Consider the following 22658-nt stretch of genomic DNA (forward strand, 5'->3'; position numbering starts at 1 on the left):
TCAAAAGTTCAGTTATTTTCATAAAAATAATTTTTGTGTTTTTGTGTTTTTTTTTTTTTCAGACGAAGAGGAAGAAGATGATGTGGTGACTCCTAAACCACCTATTGAACCTGAAGAAGAGAAAACTTTAAAGAAGGATGAAGAAAATGATAGTAAAGGTATCCTAAAGAATTAACTTTAAAAAATTTTGTTGATTCTTATTAAATTTTTTTTTTTTTGTTATTTACGTGTTAAAGTAGACTACAATGCTCTAAATGAAAGAGGTGAATCTGGTTGGAAAAAAGTATGTGGCATTCATTGATCCAAACTGTTAGTGAATTGACAGGATTTGACGGACGTAAATTAGACTGACTTCAGGAAAATATTTGTTTTCCAGCTCCCCCTCATGAGCTGACTGAAGAAGAAAAGCAACAAATCTTACACTCAGAGGAATTTTTAAGTTTCTTTGACCATTCTACAAGAATTGTAGAAAGAGCGCTTTCTGAGCAGATTAACATCTTCTTTGACTACAGTGGAAGAGATTTGGAAGACAAAGAAGGGTAATGTTTAATTGCTAAAATTATGGCTTTAGCAATGTTACTTTAAGATTACTTAAATTACTTTCAGATCAAGAGTGAGAAGTTGTAACATCTTTTTTTGGATTTGGTTTTTTTCTGTAGAGAGATTCAAGCAGGTGCTAAACTGTCATTAAATCGACAATTTTTTGATGAACGTTGGTCAAAGCATCGTGTTGTTAGTTGTTTGGATTGGTCATCTCAGGTAAATTGTAACAAAATTGGTTACTCGTTTTTAAATTAAAATTAACAAGCACTTTTAATTATGGAAATTTTGTGTAATTAAATCAGTGTATGTCATTTAGAGTAATAATGGATGATGGTTCTGTTATTGTATTCATTTTATCTTAAATTCTTTGGAAGAAAGGATTGGAAACATCATTTAATTTAAAACTCAAAATTGAATTTATGCCACAACCCAGGTTTGCTAATTTCAGTTGCTCACCATATTCTTTGGTTAAAATTGCAGCGTGTTTTAATAAAATGTTTTAATGTTAAAACACTTTAAATAATTATACTAATTTAGAGTTTTACTAACACCTCAGTAATCATAACTCTTGTGACACCTTTCTTGCGGAAATGTTAAATATTTGTATTTTCAAAATAATTTGATAAAAATAGTTGAGTCACTAAGAGTGTGAAACATTTCTTATGTGTAGCAATTTTTTCTCCACTTGATTCTTGTGAGCAGTATCCAGAGCTACTCGTGGCTTCTTATAATAACAATGAAGATGCTCCTCATGAACCTGATGGTGTAGCCCTTGTATGGAATATGAAATACAAAAAAACTACCCCAGAATATGTGTTTCACTGCCAGGTAAGATAGTAAAGGTATCTTACAGTCTTCCCTAAGTTTAAGAATTCATTAGTGAATTTAGACAAGTGCCTTTTTTCTTTTCTTGTCAACATAATGATTTCATTGGATTGGCATTTACTAAACCACCTCATATTTGCAAACAGATGTTAACAGAAAACTGAAGACTTTTCAGTTCAACATGATCTGCCTTTTGTAGCTTTTCTGACATCTCTTATGTTTAATCACACCTGAAGTCCTTTGCAGTTGTGATTTTCTGTTATTGTGATTGATTATATAAAAGAAATCTTTTATATAATGTCTTTTCTACAGGGAGTTTCTCATGAACTTATTTGCTGAAAAAACAATTAGACGGTCGGCCCACTGAATTACTTATACATGGCCTGAGGAGTTGGAACTAGATAGTTTTAAATAGAAACATATGTTTGAAGTAGGAAACAGATGCAGATTTTTAAAGTGAGTTTAGTGGAAGGTTAGAATTTGCAAGCCTTTCTAGTTGCATAAGTTATATAATCTTTTAATAATCATAATTCTGAAAAAAATGCTTAACTGAATCAAAACTAGCTTATACCCTGTTGTCAGATTACTGTTAGAGCCAGTTGTCTTTTGATTTAATACTGTAATCAAACAATAATTTTTTTGCTTTCTTTATAAATTGAATACATTTATATAAACAATCATTACATTTGACTTAAGCAGAAACTATTCTAAAGGTATATTTTTATATTCTGAAATAAAATGAAATTTTTAAATGAATTTACGTCTTTTTATAATCTCTAATACCTTACAATAAAAGGGAAAATGTTTGTGTGTAGATTTATTTTTATAACTTATCAGGCTTCTTCCATTTGAACCTTAAGTATAGAAATCTTACTTATTTACAGTCAGCTGTGATGTCTGCTACGTTTGCAAAATTTCATCCAAATCTGGTTGTTGGTGGTACATATTCAGGCCAAATTGTGCTGTGGGATAACCGTAGCAATAAAAGAACTCCAGTGCAGAGAACTCCGCTGTCAGCTGCTGCACACACAGTAAGTAGTAAAGAGGTTATTTCCATTAGATTTCTGTGCTGCTTCACCATTAAATGCTTAGTAGTGTCCATCAGAGAAGTCTCAGAATGTGTTTCCTTTGATGTATGAATTCTTCATCAGTTGGCCACCGAAAATGAAGGCCTTTTTTTTTTTGTATTTTTAGAAATCTGTTTTATTAAAAACTCATATATCTTCTGAGACAAGCTTTTATTAATTAACAGAATAGCATCAAATGTCACATTAAAAATACCATCAAGATAGGAGACTGTTTTGATGTGAAACAGAATACCTGTGATTTTAGTGTAAAAATGGTTCCATCTTTTTGGCAAAATAATCTCAGAAAATGTCTTTTAACATCTCTTTAGCATCCTGTATATTGTGTAAATGTTGTTGGAACACAAAATGCTCACAATCTGATTAGCATATCTACTGATGGAAAAATTTGTTCATGGAGTCTGGACATGCTTTCCCATCCACAGGTAGGTTAAACTTGGAAAACTGAAATTTTGAGACAAATATTATTCTTTAAGTCCATGTAAATCCCAGCTTATGTTTTTTCATAAATGTTTTATAATAGTATTATGATAACAGCTTATAAATCTGACCTGTTAGATATAGTTTGTCATGATATACTTTATTTTCAAACCTATTTCATTTCGATCAAAGTAAATTTGTGTAAGTATTATAATAAAAGAATTGTTTATAAACCAATTAAAACTAGAAATGTTTCTTAGAAAATTAAAAGTTGCAAACTTAGAAAATAATTTCCTCAATTTTTTCTACATAGGATAGCATGGAATTGGTTCATAAACAGTCAAAGGCAGTAGCTGTGACATCTATGTCCTTCCCTATTGGAGATGTCAACAACTTTGTTGTTGGGAGTGAAGAAGGTTCGGTGTACACAGCATGCCGCCATGGCAGGTAAATCTAAACTGGAATTTGAAATTATTTAAATTTCTTCCTTTAATAGTCTCATTAAAAAACAAATTGCCCCTTGTTTAAGTAGAAATTTGTCATAGAGCCACTCATTATTTTTGACAAATTGTATTTGAGTTCAGGTATATAAAATTAAAACTTAAATACTTTTTAAAATAAAAGGTTATTTTGGATCATGATGTGTTTTGGATCTTATGGGTTGTGGTGTGTTATGGTTTTGTATGTATGCATGTACTCACAGAAGTTAATGGTAGGAAGTAGCTTTCAGTAGTTGCAAATATAATATGCACATGCCACATACTGACCCTTAAAGTTGTAAATAAGATTTTCAGCTGTTTTTCCATTTTGATTTATTTGGACTTTGAGCTTTAGTTCATCTTCCTGATAATTGTGTAGTAATGTCACATACACATTTTAAATTGACTAGTATTTCTCCTGCTGTTCAATCTGTTTTGAAATTGTCTAGCTGTACCTTATCAATTGCTTCCTTAAAAAAGAAAAATGGAGTGTCCAGATTTCATCTCAAATACAGATCACCTTCACTTCAAAGCTTTTGATATAAAAATAGTAGCCCAGATTTTCTCTCTTACCTATAGCCTCCCTTTGTCTCTATTCCATCACCTCAGATAATTGGACTTGTGAGTTGTATTGTCAACAAGCATTTTTATAGTTCAAACTGTACTTACTGTTTTAGTAGTGTTATCAAATCTGGATTGAGTAACACTCAACATAAGTTACTCTGATGTGTTATGAGCAGAGTTAGGTTGGTTGAAATTATGTAAAAATCTGATATATAATCCTTAATAAGATGTATTTATAAGCAGTCTACTTCCAAGAGATTTTCCTAATATTTTCACTTTTATGAAATAGCAAAGCTGGAATCAGTGAGATGTTTGAGGGACATCAAGGACCAATTACTGGTATCCATTGTCATGCAGCTGTTGGAGCAGTGGACTTCTCACATCTTTTTGTCACTTCATCATTTGACTGGACAGTAAAACTTTGGACAACTAAGGTATCTAAAAACACCAGATGGCTGCTCATTTCCTTGGGTTTCTGACACAAGGTGGTGCTCTAATACTACACAGGAAAGACGAAAAGCTTTCTAATAGCTTAGAATGATCCACTGATAGATTAAACCTGCTAAGAAGTTACACTGAACGCGAGTGAGCCACTGGATGTTGTAGTTTTCATAAAAGTGTGCTGACAAATATGTTAACCCCACGTAACCAAAGACCAGTCTTCCCATTTTAGGCTCTTCAAGCACAGAACTGTTTACTCTGAATTGAGTTGGGGAAAAAGCACCTGATTATCTCTCATAGCATCTTACATAGCTGTGTATAGCCCAGCACAAAAGCCATACATTTGCTCTTGGAAGAGCTTTTAGAGGCTGCAGTGGCTCACGGAGCTGCTGGAAAATGGAGAAAAGACAGATAATGGATGTATAATAAGTCCTATACAATAAGGCTATAATAACAAACTTAAGTCATTAAGGAAATATTGTTAAAGGCAGGGATGAATATATATTTTTGTTTTCCATAATAAAAAAATTAGTTTGTTTTGCTTTTAATTAGCTTCAGTTATTTGAAAAACCTACTATGTTATAAAGTGATTCCTGATCCTCTAGCAATTCCAGATAAATGTGACATTGACCTGCTCCAGTGAAAGTCTCAAGGCAAATCCAAGTAGGGAATGTTACTTCTTGTGATAGGCCTTGTAGTTTCATTTGACCCCATATTAAATTTAAGAAGCCCTTCGGGTCATGATCCCGGGGTCCTGGGGTCGAGTCCTGCATTGGGCTCCCTGCTCCTTGGGAGCCTGCTTCTCCCTCTGCCTCTCTCTCTCTCTCTGTCTCTCATGAATAAATAAATAAAATCTTAAAAAAAAAGTATTAAATTTAAGAAGGCTTGACTTTTCTATCTGGCTTTTCTGCAGTATTACATTGTAGTTGGCAAAGCTGCATAATCAGAATATCAGATTCTATTTAAATGAAGTTAAATTTTAAGCTATATTTTTTCATGTTTCTATTTGCCTTATTCTAAATGTTGACTTTTTGAATACATTATCATGAGACAGAGTTTAGAAACCCTATTTGGTTCTTCAGCTTCTTTGAGGAAACCTAGTGGTCTTAAGAGATGTTCTTTTACTGTTACAGTGAACTCATATTTATATATCAAAAGTTGGCCTCAGAAATCTAGGATGGACTTACTGTTCACTCTTGTTCTTTCATGATGCTTTCTTTCAATGTAATATGAAGTGAGTTACAAAACTTTGCCTCTAAAAGCTTGCCTTTTAAATTTGAGCGTTTTCATGTTTGGCATTAGTGAGCATAAAAATAGCACTTAAGGCTAATGAGGGAAATATATAGAAAAGTGCTTAACACAGTGTCTAACATGTAATAGGCACTTAGCAATGTTCGCTTCCTCTTCCATGGGGATCAGACAGAGCCTTGAATGCATTTAATCAATCATCTGTTTTCTTTCTTGGATTGTTCTTGAATTTTTGTTTTTTTTATGAGAGTTTTCAGTGGAAAAGTGTAGAAGAAGAAGATTCTTACAACCACAAGCAAAGAAACGTATAATCTAGCTAGTAAAACCAAAGCAAGGTGTAGAATAGGAGAGGTGAAGCCAACTATTTCTGCATAGGCTGCAGGTAACCATACAAGTAGCTATAATTCTTGATGTGCTTTCACCTTGGTAGTCCTTTATATAGACACGGAAGCCAACTTTGTTAGGTTTTTGGCCAGCTTCCTTTTTCAGTAATTGAAAAGAATCTTTTATAAATTTGTAGATTTATTTTAATATCTCAGGGCTTTAGTTGCCAGTCTTTATCTTTAAATTTGAGGCTTCCATCCTTGTATATATTACCAGCAGGATTGGAAAGTGAAGAATTCCTCTTCATTGCCTACACAAGAACAGAACTTATGTCTGTGATAGCAGACTGATTGATGCTTGCTTTTGTGGTACTCACACAGCTGGTTGATTGGTGGTTGGTATTTTTTGTTCTGGTATTTTGCTGTATTTCAACACAGAACTGCCTTCTGAATAAGAATGACAGGCAGGCATATCTCTTTCTTTGCTAATTGAGCTAGGCATTGCTTCCCTCTGTGCGCTTCATTTATTCATTCAACTGTGATACATGTGTCTCCTCCCTCCACACACACATACACATGTACATACCTCTCCAGTGTTAGTGGCCAAAGGATGAGCCAACATAGAACAGAGTGTTTTTATACATGTTTAAGGGCCCTCTAAAACTTTATCGGAAGATTGTCTTTTATTCTAACTTTTCTGCACACAAGTAATTCTCTATGAAGGCTAGAACAGCAACAATCTGCTGAGTAAATATTTTTTTTTTTGGTTATATCATGGCTCCCAGTGTTACTGTTTTGATCTTGGATTTATACTTCATGGTACTTGTGTTGCTGGTATTTATTTCTACCCTGCCAAAAATCTTGATAGAGTCTCTGTGCTCTCCAACACAATGGTTATGAATAATAGGCAGGTGATTTTTTTTTGTTTGTTTTTGTGGGTTTTTTTAAATTTATTTTCTAAAGTTTATTTGAGGGAGCGCTGCGGCGTTGGGGGGGGCGGGGCAGAAGTAGAGTAGGAAGAGAGAATCTCCAGCAGACTCCTGCTAAGCCTAGAGCCCAACACAGGGCTTGATCTCACCCTGAGATCATGACCCGAGCTGAAACCAAGAGTCAGTCTTTTAACTGACTGAGCCATGCAGGCGCCCCAGTAGGCAATCTCTTTAGCAACATTGTTCCAATTCCATTTTAAGCTTTTTAAATCAGTATCTTCACATTCGTGAATTTAACAGGCTTTAAATGTTTTTCTTTTTGGCCTCTACTTTTTTAAAGGTTTTCTGACTCAGGGAATTGAGCCCCCATAAACTAGAAGGAACGAGTTACTAAAAATTGTTGTATCTTTGTATCTTTTAAGATCTGGCTCTGCCCTAATAGCAAAACAAGATTTCTCCTTTTTCAGAAAGGGGAACTCTCCTACACTGTTGGTGGGAATGCAAGCTGGTGCAGCCACTCTGGAAAACAGTATGGGAGTGCCTCAAAAAGTTGAAAATAGAGCTACCTTACGACCCAGCAATTGCATTACTGGGTATTTACCCCAAAGATACAAAATGTAGTGATTGAAGGGGCATGTGCACCCCAGTGTTTATAGCAGCATTGTCCACAATAGCCAAACTATGGAAAGAGCCTAGATGTCCATCGATAGATGAATGGATAAAGAAGATGTGTGTGTACATATACACAATGGAATATTATGCAGCCATCAAAAAATATGAAATCTTGCCATTTGCAATGACGTGAATGGAACTAGAGAGTATTAAACTAAGTGAAATAAGTCAATCAGAGAAAGACAATTTATCATATGATCTCACTGGTATGTGAAATTTGAGAAGGCAGAGGATCATAGGGGAAGAGAGGAAAAAATGAAACAAGACAAAACCAGAGAGGGAAACAAACCATAACAGACTCTTAATCTCAGAAAACTGAGGATTGCTGGAGTGGAGGGGGGCGGGAGGGATGGGGTGGCTGGGTGATGGACATTGGGGAGGGTATGTGCTATGGTGAGCGCTGTGAATTGTGTCAAACTGATGAATCACAGACCTGTACCCCTGAAACAAATAATACATTATATGTTAATAAAAAGAAATTCACAATCCCTGATGTCTTAAATCCTCTTTTATATTTTAATAGCTTCATTATTTAATTCTCAGAGAACACCAGCATTTAAAACAGGGTTAAAGAGATTTTCCTAATGCTTGGAATAGGAACTGTGCACATATTAGACAAGTTCAAATGAAAAAATGCTTCAAATTTGGAGTGTTTCTTGGGGAAGGCTGGGACCCGGTCCTCCATGTTAGCATTTACTATAGTAACCTGCTGCTGGCCAGTATTCAGAAACTTAGTCTTGTCAGTCTTCTAGAGTGATTAGCTAGGGAGTGCTGACTGGAACTAAAAGGCTTCTAAAACACTGATATGGAGAGGGTCAATTTATTAATTTAACAATGAGAAACAACTGCCAGAAGACCCAGATACTCATGCTGGCCTGACCAGCTCATTGTTTCCCTGTAGACAACCCACGTGGGAAGCCAAATTATAATCAGAAGATTCCTTGGTGAGCAAGGAATTGGAACAAAAGAAGTTTTCTAATTTGAATGTTTAATGGCATCAAGCAAAGATGGTGTGATTCATTCATTTTTCACATGGAGATAGCCTTGCCATGGGTGGTAATTCTTAGAATCCATTGGCTGAGACTCTCCTGGACAATGCTTGAACTGAGTACTGTCTTCATTTTTCTTTTAAGACTCTGCTTCTTTGTATTTCCATTGCTTTTAATAGAAACATTCCTTCTCAAAAAGTTCATATCTTCAGTCAGGTTATATAGGAAGATATTTTTGACCTTGGAATTATTTCTTTTTAAAGAGATTCTGTTGGGGCGCCTGGGTGGCTCAGTTGGTTAAGCATCTCTCAGGTCATGATCCCAGGGTCCTGGGATCTAGCCCCGAGTCGGGCTCTCTGCTCAGTGGAGAGCCTGCTTCTCCCTCCCTCTGCTGTTCCACCTGCTTGTGTTCTCTCCCCCCACCCAAAATAAAATCTTTTTTAAAAAAGACATAAATAAGTTTAATCTAATTTGCATACAACTTGCTTCATATTGTATAAAAATGGAATCATATAATATTTACTTATTGGTGGCTGGCTGCTTTTGCTTATTAACATTATGTTTGTGAGATTCATATTGTTGAGTAGAGCTGTAGATTGTTCTCTCAGTTGTATACTATTCCATTATGTAAGTATATCACAATTTATCCATTCCACTGCTATAGTATTTGGGTTGATTCCAGTTTGGGGCTGTTATGAATAGTGCTGCTACTAGCATTGTTTATACTTCTATAAAGTAAAGTTTACCCTCTGGGGCGCCTGGGTGGCTCAGTCGTTAAGTGTCTGCCTTCAGCTCAGGTCATGATCCCAGGGTCCTGGAATCAAGCCCCACATTGGGCTCCCTGCTCAGCAGGAAGTCTGCTTCTCCCTCTCCCACTCCCCCTGCTTGTGTTCCTTCTCTCGCTGTGTCTGTCTCCCTGTCAAATAAATAAATAAAATCTTTAAAAAAAAAAAAAGTTTACCCTCATGAATCACTTGTAGATGTATTTTTGATGGACATAAGCACTCATTTCTATTGGGCATATATCTAGGAGTGAAATACTTGGCCATAAGATATGTCTACATTCTGCTTTAGTAGATGTTGCCAAACAATTTTCCAAAATTGTTTTACAGTTTGTAATCCACTGGTAGCATATGAAATCTCCCCTTGTTCTGCAGCCTTCTCAACACTTGATATTTTCTACCTTTTTTTATTTTAATAATTCTGATAGGTGTAGTTGCATTGCATTGTGGTTTTATTTTGCATTACCTTGAGACTAATGAGGTTAAACACCTTTCATGTGTTTTTTGACCATTTTGTGACATTCCTGTTCAAATCTTTTACCCATTTTTCTATTGATAACCCCTTCTTTAGAAAATTATGTAGGCCAGTATATATGCTTATAGAGTTGAGCATGTGAACATGATTTTGATTTTGAACAACTGTTTTAAGTCCTTGATTGGAGACCATAAAATTGTCTAAAAATGGGATGTTCTTGAGGAAGTACACTATTACCTCAGGAATAATATAACTTAGCATGGTGGCTCTTAATCATGGTGTGCATCGGAATCCCTAGTGCAGCAACACCAGAAACACTGATGAATTGTCTGATGGGGGTGGCTGCATCTGGAATTTAAAAAGCTCTACAGATGAATGCGATGCCCATCCTATGTTGAAAACCACTACTTCAGAGTGAGACTTCACTTGGCATTGTTGCCAAAGAGCGTTATAGAAAGTAGTGATCTTGAGAGGGGAAAAAAACCTCTTAGTTTCAGTTTCTAGCTTACTTTTAAGTTTTGTGAAAAATTTCTTAATTACAAGCAAACATTTTTGGCTATTAAGTCATGCTCTTGACATTTACTATAATATCTGAATGAAAATTTTAAATATTTTTAAAGTCTTTTTTATGAAAAATTCCAAGTAGATACAAAATCAAAGAGAAGAGTATAATGAAGCCATGGTACCCAACCTAGCTTCCATGGTTATCAACACATGACCCATCTTGTTTGAGACAGTTCATGTACATTTCCTCCCTACCCCTAGATTTTATTTTATTTTTTAAAGATTTTTTTTTTTTTTTGACAGAGACACAGCGAGAGAGGGAACACAAGTGGGGGGAGTGGGAGAGGGAGAAGCAGGCTCCCCGCCGAGTAGGGAACCTGATGTGGGGCTTGATTCCAAGACCCTGGGATCATGACCTGAGCCGAAGGCAGACACTTAACGACTGAGCCACCCAGGTGCTCCTCTACCCCTGGATTTTAAAGCAAACCCAGATATGTCATCTACAAATATTCAGTATGTATCTCTAAAAAATAGCTATGATACTCTATATTACACCCCCCAAAATAAACAGTGATTTCTTAGTTTCATTAAATAGCCAATCAGTGTTCAATTTAATTTTTTTTTTTTTTTACTATTTATTTGTTTGAACCAAGATCCAAATGAGGTCTATATATTTGCAATTGACACATCTTTTGAATTCCTCTCTTAAGATAGGGCTTCCTTCCCTCTCTTCTTGCTTTGTTGTTGTTGAGGAAGAAACCAGGTTGGTTGTCCTGTTAAGAGTTTCTTACAGTCTAGATTTTGCATTCTTACTGTATTGTTCATACTGCTGTGTATAGTTGTAGATTGTTTATAGTTCTGTAAAGAAGAGTTTACCCTCATGAATCACTTGGTATCTCCCTATCCTTATGTTGTTGTCTCCTCAGTTTTTTTTGGTCATCTGAAGCTCATTTTGCAGTAGCATGCTTGTGGATGCATTATTCTCATATTCACAGGAGCCTATTGGGTTACAGAGGTCAGTTTGGCTGTATATAAAATCCATGACTTACACTGTTTTTTTTATTACCTTAAATATATTACTCTGTCGTCTTCTGGCAAAAAGCATTGTTGTCAGAAAGTCTGATGACAATCTGATTTTTTTTTCCTTAATTGTGACCTGGTCTTACAAAACCTGGGTGATCAAATTTTTTTTCTTTTTCTTTCTTTTTTTTTTTTTTTAAGATTTTATTTATTTGTCAGAGAGAGAGAGCACAAGCAGGGGGAGCAGCAGGCAGAGGGAGAAACAGGCTCCCTGCTGAGCAAGGAGCCCAATGTGGGACTCGATCCCAGGACGCTGGGATCCTGACCTGAGCCGAAGGCAGACGCTCAACCAACTGAGCCACCCAGGCGTCCCTTTTTCTTTTTCTTTAAAGGGTTGATTGTCCTAGATGCACAGGATACTCTTAAATATGTAGTTTCAAGCTGTCTTTTATTTTAGGAGAGTTCTCTTGAGTTACTATTTTTTGTATTCTATAGTATTGCTTTGGTTTTCTTCTTTAGGGGCTGCTTTTATAGGTATATCTTTGTTAATTTCTATCACTTTTTAAGAAATTCACTTTATGTCTTTTTTAAAAATAACTGTTATTGAGATATAATTCATACACTATAAAATTCACCCTTTTAAAGTGTACAGTTCTTAGATTCACAGAGATATGCACTATCATCACTGTCTAATTTTAGAACATTTTCGAATTTCAGAAAGAAACCTTAAATCCATTAGCAGTCACTCCTCCTTTCCCTCCACCCAGCTCCTGGAAATGACCTACTTTCTGTTTCTATGGAACTTCCTGTTATAGACATTTCATGGCATCACAAAATGTGCCTGGCTTCTTTCACTTTGCATATTTTCAAGGTTCATCCATGTGTGGCATGTATCAGTATTTCATTCCTTTTATGGCCAAATACTATCCCCATTATATGTATATACCACTTTTTGTTTATCCATTCATTAGTTAATGAATGTTTAGGTTTCCCCTTTTGGGCTGTTGTGAATAATGCTGCTGTGAACACTCATGTACATTTTTGTTGTGTATATATGTTTTCATTTCTCTTGGGTATATACCTAGGAGTGGAATTGTTGGGTCATATGTTAACTCTAATTAGCATTTGAGTAACAAACTGTTTTTCAACACAGCTGCACTAATTTACATTTCCATCAGCATGTATGAGGGTTCTGATTTCTCACCTCCTTACCAACACTTGCTATTATCTGTCCTTTTTATTATAGACATCCTAGTGTGTGAAATGATCTCTCCTTGTGATTTCAATTTGCATTTCCCTGATGGATAATGATGTTGAATATCTTGTCAGATGATTATTTGCTGTTTGTAGATCTCCTTTAGAGAAATGTTTGTTCAAATTCTTTGCCCAATTTTTTGATTGGCTTATTTTCCTTTTTTAATAAATGAGTTGTAAGTGTTCTGGATATAAATCACTTATCAAATATATGATTTCCAGATATTTTCTTCCATTGTATATGTTGTCTTTTCACTTTCTTGAAGGTATTGTTTGAAGCACAAGAGTATTTAATTTTGATATGGCCCAATTTATTGACTTTTTCTTTTGTTGCTTGTGCTTTGGGTTTCATATCTAAGAAACCATTGGCAAATCCTAGCTCACAACAACTTACTCCTATGCTTCCTCCTAAGAGTTATAGTTTTACCTCTTTATTTAGTTTTGTGATACATTTTGAGTTATTTTTCTTTTTTTAAGTTTGTATTTTAATCCCAGTTAGTTAGCATACAGTGTTATATTAGTTTCAGGTGTATGATATAGTGAATCAGCAATTCCATACACGACCTGGTGCTCATCACAATTGCACTCCTTAATCCCCATCACCTGTTTAACCCATCCCCCCCATGTACCTTTCCTATAGTAACCATTAGTTTGTTTTCTATAGTTAAGAGTCTGTTCCTTGGTTTGTCTCTTTTTTTTCCCTTTGTTTCTTAAATTCCACATATGAGTGAAATCATATGGTATTTGTCTTTTTCTGACTCACTGATTTTGCTTAGTATTTTACACTCTCACTCTACCCATGTCATTGCAAATGGTAAGATTTCATTCTTTTTTATGGCTGTATAATATTTGTGTGTGTGTGTGTGTCTATCCATTAATTTATGGACACTTGAACTGCTTCCATATTTTAGCTATTGTAAATATGCTGCTATAAACATGGTGCACATATCTCTTTGAATTCGTGTTTTTGTATTCTTTGGGAAAATACCAGTAGTGTCATTGCTGGGTCATAGGGTTACCTCTGTTTTTAACTTTTTGAAGAAACTTCATACTGTTTTCCACAGTGGCTGTGCCAGTTTGCATTCCTGCCAACGGTGCAAGAGGTTTCCTTTTTCTTCACGTCCTCGCCAACACCTGTTTCTTGTATTGTTGATTTTAGCCATTCTGACAGGTGTGAGGTGATATCTCAATGTTTTTGGTTTTTTTTCCTTAAGATTTTATTCATTGATTTGAGAGAGCACAAGCAGAGGGAGGGGTGCATAAGCAGACTCCCCACTGAGTGAGGAGCCCAATGCGGGGCTCAATCCAGGATCCTGAGATCATGACCCAAGCTGAAGTCAACCGCCTAACCGACTGAGCCACCCAGGTGGCCCTCGTTGTAGTTTTGATTATTTCCCTGTTGATAAGTCATGATGAGCATCTTTTCATGTGTCTGTTGGCCATATGGACATCTTCTTTGGAGAAATGTCTGTTCATGTTTTCTGCATTTTTAAATTGGATTATTTGCTTTTTGGTGTTGAGTTGTATAAGTTCTTTATATATTTTGGATACTAACCATTTATCACATATGTCATTTGCAAATATCTTCTCCCATTCCATAGATTGCCTTTTTTTTTTTTTAAGATTTAATTTATTTTTTGACAGAGAGAGAGAGACAGCGAGAGAGGGAACACAAGCAGAGGGAGTGGGAGAGGGAGAAGCAGGCTTCCTGCTGAGCAAGGAGCCCGATGTGGGGCTTGATCCCAGGACCCTGGGATCATGACCTGAGCCGAAGGCAGACGCTTAACGACTGAGCAACCCAGGCACCCCATCCATAGATTGCCTTTTAGTTTTGTTGATTGTTTCCTTCACTATGAAGATTTTTATTTTGATGTAGTCCCAATAGTTTATTTTTGCTTTTGTTTCCCTTGCCTCAGGAGACATATCTAGAAAAAAAGTTGCTACAGCTGATGTCAGAGAAGTTACTGCCTGTGCTCTCTTCTAGGATTTTTATGGTTTCAGGTCTCACATTTAGGTCTTTAATCCACTCTAATTTATTTTTGTGTCTGGTGTGAGAAAGTGGTCCAGTTTCATTCTTTTGCACATATCTGACCAGTTTTCCCAGTGCCATTTGTTGAAGAGACTTTTTCCCATTGGATATTCTTTCTTGGTATGTTGCAGACTAATTGGCCATATAATCGTGGGTTTATTTTGGGTCTTCTGTTTTTGTTCCATTTATCTGTGTGTCTATTTTTGTGCCAGTATCATACTGTTTTGGTGACTACAGCTTTGGTAATATAACTTGGAGTCTGGAATGGTGATACCTCCAGCTTTGCTTTTCTTTTTCAAAATATCTTTGGGTATTTGGGGTCTTTTGTGGTTCCATATAAATTTTACAGTTGTTTGTTCTAGTTCTGTGAAAAGTATTTTGATAGGGATTGCACTGAATGTGTGTAGGTTACTTTGGTTCAAATTATAGACATTTTAACAATATTTGTTCTTCCAATTCATGAGCATGGAATGTGTTCCATTTCTTTGTCATCTTCAGTTTCTTTCATCAGTGTTTTATAGTTTTGGGGGTACAGGTCTTTCACCTCTTTGGTTAAGTTTATTCCTAGGTATCTTACTATTTTGGGTGCAATTGTAAATGGGATTGCTTTCTTAATTTCTCTTTGTGCTGCTTCATTATTGGTGTATAGAAATACAACAGATTTCTGTACATCGATTTTGTATCCTGTGAATTTACTGAATTTGTTTATCACTTCTTGCAGTTTTTTGGTGGTCTTTCAGGTTTTCTATATACAGTATCATGTCATCTGCCAAATAGTGGAAGTTTTACTTCTTCCTTACCGATTTGGATGCCTGTTATTTCTCTTTGTTGTCTGATTGCTGTGGCTAGGACTTCCAGTACATTTTGAGGTACTTTTTGTGTTATGGTTTGAGGAAGGAGGGGTTCATCCTCATTCTTGTGCTTGTGCAAATCCATCTTGTCTACCATTCTTTTCCCATTTAACTGTCATGACACCATTATTGAAGATCTGCCACAATAGCTTTGTGTGGGATTTGACCAAGATCCTTTTTTGTTGCTTATTGTCTTCTAGTGAAATGAGTTTTTCTCTACTTTTAGAAGGGTGGGAATGGGCATAGGATAGTTTTTCTAGTTTTGTAGTCTAGGCTAAAGCTCTCCCTTCTGTGTTTTTTGCAAAGTTAATATTTATCTCTCTCCAACTTGTACTTTCCGAGACGTGTCTTTTCTGCTTTTCTCCACCAGTTTTGTTGGAGCCTTCTCTTTCCCTTTGTCCCTGCTGTGCTCTCTGCTACAACTTTGATTCTACTCCCAGCAGTTTCTCTTCGGTGAGACTTTGTCTTGAAAGGGAGCTTTGGTTTGTTAATTTTGAGAGTTTATAAAACTCAGACTGCACCATTAGACCTTACTTATATCACATTGGAGTCTGCTTGCACTTATTTATAAATAGAATTGCATGGAACTCTCTCCTAGTTTCTGCTGCTGTTCTCAGACTCAGTGTGTTCCCTGACACTGTCCAGTGAGTATCTGCTGTCAGCGATGAGGCTCTTCTGTTCTCTTCTCTGGCTGTCAGAAGCCCCAGGCCTTTCCACACTTCTTCCTGCGCAGATGTTTGTACCATGTAGGTCTTGTTATTGGCAGAAGTTTGTTTCTACTCACTTACATTTGGAGCTTTGTCACCTGATTTTGTTGTACATATTGTCTTTGAATCTTTGGTTTTGCTATCCTCATTGCTTTGTTTGAGTTTATGGGTAGAGTTAGAGGAATTCAAAAAGTGAACTGCCATTGCTGTCATCCTCCCAGCATCTTCTCATGGAGAGATGTTTTTGAAGCACATTCTTTTCCTTTTTTAAAACAGTATGGTGTCTGCAAGTTAAAAAGAAACTGCAATCCAATAGTTGATTCTTAGTTTATAACTCCAGGTAATTCTGTAGTGAAACAAATTAAGAGGAACTTTTTCTAGGCTGAGTTAAATATCATAAAATGTTATTCATACCTATTGAATGTGTGTTGTATTTTGACTATGCTAAGAATCAACTTTTCCCTTTCAGAATAACAAGCCTTTGTATTCATTTGAAGATAATTCAGACTATGTTTATGATGTTATGTGGTCACCCACCCACCCAGCCCTGTTTGCTTGTGTGGATGGCATGGGGAGGCTGGATTTGTGGAATCTCAATAATGACACAGAGGTGAGCAGGAAAATAACAAAAATTGCATTGAAAAATAGAAAATTGGAGATTTATTGAATAATTTGTGAAATTCCTTTTATCCCAAGGAATGTGAAAGGGCTCGGTGATTGTAGCTTCATCAAAAAGAAACCAAATAAGCTTTGTACCCTTAATAATAAACAGCATGCATGCTGAAGGGAGAAATAATGTTGCCAAGAGTACTGGGGCATTTCCTTTTACTTCTGAAAAGCACTATCATGTCTGTAATGTCCTGGCAAAGTCTCATTCATAAGGCAGCTGGGATAGTTTTCACTCGCAGGCTGCAAAGCAGATAGTTTCAGACTGTTGAAGTATGGTAACCTTAATTCTGAATTTCTAAATTATCTCTTAGCCTTGACAGAATTGTATTATCATCCATAAACATTAGTTTTAGCCTGACTTATTTAAATGAAAGAAAAATGCATTGATGACTTGTTTGATGAAGGATTGAAAACAGTATTATTGTTACTATGAAATGAATATAGAAACCACAAAATTTCCTAATTACTATGCTAAAATCACTTATTGGCAATGAAATTTAACTATAGCTATTACTTATTTTTAGGTATGTGCATTTTTACCAACTTAGGCTTAAAATGTTCCTTGAATTCTGTGTTGATATGAGGTGGTAAGAAGTAATGTTTTAGCAGTTCTGTCAGAAACAGTTACTGAGGGGAAAGTCTCTTGGTGCCTTACCCTACATCCCACTCTTTCCCACATTTCTTCATATTTCTGGTGGCAGCCATCCAAATCCCTCGAAGTAAAATAGTTGGTTATACAGGGCAAGGAAGTTATGTATTAGAAATGTAAGAGTAGTTAAGTGTGCTAACTCCTGGTTTAGTAGTTTGAAGAGGAACATTCAGATACTCCTAGGAAAAAGTATTAAGCCCTGACTAGATGGTTGAGCTTAATTATACTTTTATAGTTACCTAGAATGGTACCAATTGCATTTTTTTAGTTTGGGTTTTGGTGTTTGAGATTTGTGGTTACACTTAAATTTAGATCTTTTCTATAATCCTTAATTCAAAGAATATGTCTAAATTACAGTTTTTCTCTGTAACAGTTTTGGCATTCTAGGAGTTAAATTAGTCATCTGGGGATGACTAGTGTCAATTAAAAGGATTATTTTTAATCAGGTTTCAAAAATTTTATTGTGCTTCCAGTCTGAGTCAAACATTGGATGTTTGCTCTGTGTGTGGCAAATAAACCTCTTTTTCTTCGGCATAAGAGAAGTACAGTCAGATGCCGGGGAGGTGGTGCCATTGTCTTGGTGCTATCATCCTACCCTGTTCTACAGGGAACAAGAGCTTTGGAAAAACCCATACTGCACCTTCAGTATGAACTGTTTCTAGGAACTGTGGATCAAATCACAGGTTTCAGCTGACAGAGTCACAAGCTACAAAAGTAATTTCTGTCCTCTAAAATTGAACCATAATCTGTTTATGAGGGCTTTTGAAATGTTTCTTTAAAATGGGGTTTTGGCCATCTGTTTTCAAACAGCTTGATTTCTTAAAAAAGTTAAAATAACAACAAAGAATCCTTTATTAAAGAGAAGATCTTTCAAAATGGCATATGTATCCAGTCATGTGAGAATTTCTTATATAAGAACTTAAGTTATTTTCCCAAACCATTTTCAAGGACTGACTGTAATGTCATTCATAATGTATCACTGAACAAGTTGGGAAAATTCTTTATTTTCATCTTTGTTTTAAAAAATGTAGCCTGATTGGAGGAAAGAAGAGTTACTGTTTTACATGTTTATAGAAATCAAACTTTTAACACTGCACTATATTTTAAATGACTTCAGGTGCCAACTGCCAGCATTTCTGTGGAGGGGAATCCTGCTCTTAATCGTGTAAGATGGACCCATTCTGGAAGAGAGATTGCTGTGGGTGACTCTGAAGGACAGATTGTCATATATGACGTGGGAGAGGTATGGGGCTCACTGCCTATAATTTTGATACATCTTTTTAGCTTTCAGCGCATTGTAATTATGGTATCTTTGTGGTTAAAACTAGTCTTTTGAGGTTCATGAGTGGTATAAACCATATGGTTATAAAGATAAAACTTTTTCCACGACAGAAGCAACTCTTAAGATTAATTTTCTTTCTAAACTGGATGTTCTGTGTCCCCATGCAACAGATTTTGAGGATAATATCATACATTGGAAGTACCCTATTTCTTGAAGCATAAATTACTAGAAATTAGAAACTCTTCAAGAAGAAGAAATTTGGAGTTATGGTTGAGTTATAGACTTTGTGTTATGGACTTCGGGGTTTTACAGATTTAAGTTCTTATTTTTCTGTATTTGTAGACTTGTTTGGGCCAGGTAGTAGAAATCAAAAGTAGTATTTTTGAGAGTTATTTGATGACTGTGTGAAATGTGAATCTTGACTTGTGAACCTTGTTGCAAAGCCATTATCATTGAATCCAGCAGGATAAGTTGCATCTCTGTGTCATCTTTTGTACTTGGGTTGGCTGTACACAATGTTCAGGAGTGGTTTCCTTCTTTTTAGCCCTAGCTAAAAGAAGCCTTAGTCACTGTTTCTTTTGTTATGTCTTATGATTCCCCATCCCCTCTGGACACCCTATGGCCTCTAGTAATTGGATCTGGAGGGAGGTAGATTGAATCATTTAGAATAGCCAATTGAACAGTCCATGCAGATGGAATTGCTCTGTATCTGCACTAATCGAGTAGTCACTAGCCACATATGGCTATCAAACACTTAAAATGTGGCTAGCGGGGCGCCTGGGTGGCTCAGTCATTAAGCGTCTGCCTTCGGCTCAGGTCATGATCTCAGGGTCCTGGGATCGAGCCCCACATCAGGCTCCCTGCTCCGTGGGAAGCCTGCTTCTCCCTCTCCCACTCCCCCTACTTGTGTTTCCCCTCTCGCTGTCTCTCTTGTCAAATAAATAAATAAAATCTTTCAAAAAAAAAATGTGGCTAGCACAACGAAGGAACTAAAGTTATATTTTATTTCATTTTAAGTAACTTAAATGTGAATAGTCATCTGTGTCTGGTAGCTATCGGATATCACTATCCAATCTAATCTAATATGGTAGATTAAGAAGTAGGCACATTCATTTGCTATACTGAGTGGTTTGTGCCCTACCATGGCAGTGTCGAGATTTCACCAATATCATGATGACAATTATCAAAAATTTTTGGTCATTGGATGCTTCATGGAGGCAAAAGCATCATGAGCCTCTTTTCCCCTTTAGCTATTTGTAGATCACTGAAGTGGTAAGAGATAATATACCTTCTGATGAAGGGATTAAGATATCAAAAACAGTTATGCTCCAAACAAAAATAAATACTCCTAAGAAACCAGCTCTTTGAAGCATGCTTCAAAAACTATTTCATATTTGAACAGTGCAAGAAGTAAAAAATTTTAAGGAATTCCTCCCCACCAGCAAAATCTGTGAGATAGTACATAGGAATTATATTTACAGAGTATCATTGTTATTCTCTCTTGTACTGATGGTGATAACAGCAAAAGCATTTCTGAGGCTGTCACAACACACTTCCCAAACATCATCTTTTGTTTTGAAATGTGTTGTAAAGCATTGTTATAGTCCCTGTAATTATGGAAAGACCATTTACATCAATTATTACTTTTTAATGGAAAAATTATTTGAAAACAAACTGAAATATTGGGTAAGATAATCATTTATTTCAGTGTACATAAAACGTTGTCTTTCTTTTAACAGCAGATTGCTGTCCCCCGAAATGATGAATGGGCACGGTTCGGCCGAACACTTGCAGAAATTAATGCAAACCGAGCTGATGCAGAGGAGGAAGCAGCTACCCGAATACCTGCTTAGCTCCTGAAAGGGGGATATTGTAGCCTTAGAGGATTTGGGGAAGTCTCTAAGTAGAGCCTAAGACTATTTGCATGTTTCTGTCTAAATGTTAATTAAAAGGAAATTTTGTGGATTTACCATGGATTTAATGCAGCAAGTAAATCTTACAATGTCCCTTTTTATATAACATGCATCTTGTTCTGGATTTGTGTCATTTTTAATACAGTTGATTGACTTTACAGATTGCAGCCTTTTCTGAATTCTTATACACAGGTGTATATTTGGTATTATTCTTTTGAATTCTTTTCAACTTATAACACTATATAAGTTATTTCTAAAGTACAGATTAAATCAGTTCTGCATATTTTTAAATAGTGACAATTCCCTGTTATACTGACACTGTCCTCACTAACCATAACATGTGAGAACATTGCTTATTCTTAGCCATAGCATGCATACATCTACCCAAGCTCCACTCTAATATCCTTTTTCTTCTTTATAATCCATGTGATAACTGTCTATAAATAAAAACAAATATGCTTTAACTTTTCAGATTTTCATTTTGATTTAGCCTTGAGATTTTAATTTTCCCATCCCTTTTATAAAGTGTCTTTTTTCCCATATCTTTCTTTAAGCTCTTGTTGTAAGCAGCCACCTCAAGTCTCATGAAGTTTTGTGTCTTAAATATGCCATACATTATAATGTAGATCTCTTGATGAATTATGGACTGATGTTTAACCTGTCAGTGAAAAAATGTCTCCTAGGTTAACTTTTGCTTTTCTCCCGTATTTACGTTCCATCTGAGATGTAGTTCATCTAAAGAATAAACAGAAAGCTGCCTATTATTTTCATTGATTGAGATTATTATGTGTGTGAGCTCTCTGAGACTGAAACCTCCTGTGAGAGAAATTGATTTCATGGTTGCAATAGTAGCTATGAAGGAAAAGTGTTCAAATGAACTTTGTCATTGAATCAACTCCACATCTTGAGATCTGTTACCATACAACCTTGTATAAGCAAGTCTGAAAGGTAAGTGACAAATATCTAAGCATGAATGTTGAAATCAGCCTATTTCAGAATTAGAGGAAAGCATGATCAGATCTGTATTTTATCCACTTTAAATTGTCCATTTCCTTGATCCTAACCTCTTATCCTTCTAAAGTTTAACTATTCAACAGAACATGAACTAGGAAGGAAGAATAGATACCAGAATCTGAACATTTTTGTTGTTTTACAATTCTAACAAAGATCTGTTGGAAGATAAATTTCCAAATAATAAAATTTCTAAACTATATGAGTATTGTGTAATGTAAAAATAATCACCTAGGAATATTAGACCCAACTCTAGTTCTAGCTCTGGCACTCATGAGAAGTGTGATTTTAGCCAAGTCTTTACATCTGTTTGTGCCTCATTCTTTTCATCTAGGAATTAAGTTTGGATTAGATGATTGTTAAATTTCCTTCCAGCTCTAAAATTATTGATTGTAATTACTTCAGGCAATTCTCCATTTTTATATATTCAGTTTTCACAAATTAGCACCCCATAATTGCCTATTATATATCAAAGCTAAGTTTTTTATATTAGTAGGCAAACATCTCAAGTTAGCTCATGGTAGCAATGTCTGTGAGTCAGAAGTTTGATTTCAGCGGTCACACTGTCTTTGTTTTTTTTTGTTTTAAGATTGTATTTATGTGAGAGAGAGAGAGAGAGCACACACAGAGGGAGAGGGAGAGAGAGAAGCAGACTCCCACTGAGCAGGGAGCCCGACGAGGGGCTCTATCCCAGGACCCCGGGATCATGACCTGAGCCAAAGTCAGACACTTAAACAACTGAGCCACCAGGTACCCCCTGGTTATTACGTTTTGTCATCAGTTTGTAAAAAGGATTAGGAAAAGGGAAAACATCATTATAACTAAGGTTGGAAATCAAGAGATGTGAAAAATCAGATGCTCATTGGACTAAAATTGATGTGTTCAATTGTGAAAGAATAAAATTGGTAAGTAAAATACTTAGCACCAGAATTTTTGTTTTTGAGGAATAACTTCTCTCCCTCCCCACCCCAGCCCCCAAATGCAATGTGGACCT

At 35.8% G+C, this 22658-nt stretch overlaps 1 protein-coding gene across 6 annotated transcripts in view; it reads left to right on the forward strand.

Annotated features, from left to right (window-relative positions):
• Positions 1–21414, forward strand: part of DYNC1I2 (dynein cytoplasmic 1 intermediate chain 2) — a 53654-nt gene extending 32240 nt beyond the window's left edge. For 3 of the 6 annotated variants that reach the window (XM_027590470.1, XM_027590467.1, XM_027590469.1), the window contains 11 exons: positions 63–158; positions 377–539; positions 660–759; positions 1246–1371; positions 2253–2399; positions 2765–2878; positions 3187–3320; positions 4206–4350; positions 16610–16750; positions 18576–18701; positions 20480–21287. In XM_027590470.1, coding sequence (XP_027446271.1) covers positions 63–158; positions 377–539; positions 660–759; positions 1246–1371; positions 2253–2399; positions 2765–2878; positions 3187–3320; positions 4206–4350; positions 16610–16750; positions 18576–18701; positions 20480–20593 — 1406 coding nt within the window. In that variant the 3' untranslated portion in view covers positions 20594–21287. Of the gene's footprint in view, positions 1–62; positions 159–376; positions 540–659; positions 760–1245; positions 1372–2252; positions 2400–2764; positions 2879–3186; positions 3321–4205; positions 4351–16609; positions 16751–18575; positions 18702–20479 lie in introns of all 6 variants that reach the window. The other 3 variants (XM_027590471.1, XM_027590468.1, XM_027590465.1) reach the window with 2 other exon arrangements.
• Positions 21415–22658: the final 1244 nt, after the last annotated feature.

The sequence above is a fragment of the Zalophus californianus genome, chromosome 3, assembly GCF_009762305.2.
Source record: "Zalophus californianus isolate mZalCal1 chromosome 3, mZalCal1.pri.v2, whole genome shotgun sequence".
Classification (NCBI taxonomy): Eukaryota; Metazoa; Chordata; class Mammalia; order Carnivora; family Otariidae; genus Zalophus; species Zalophus californianus.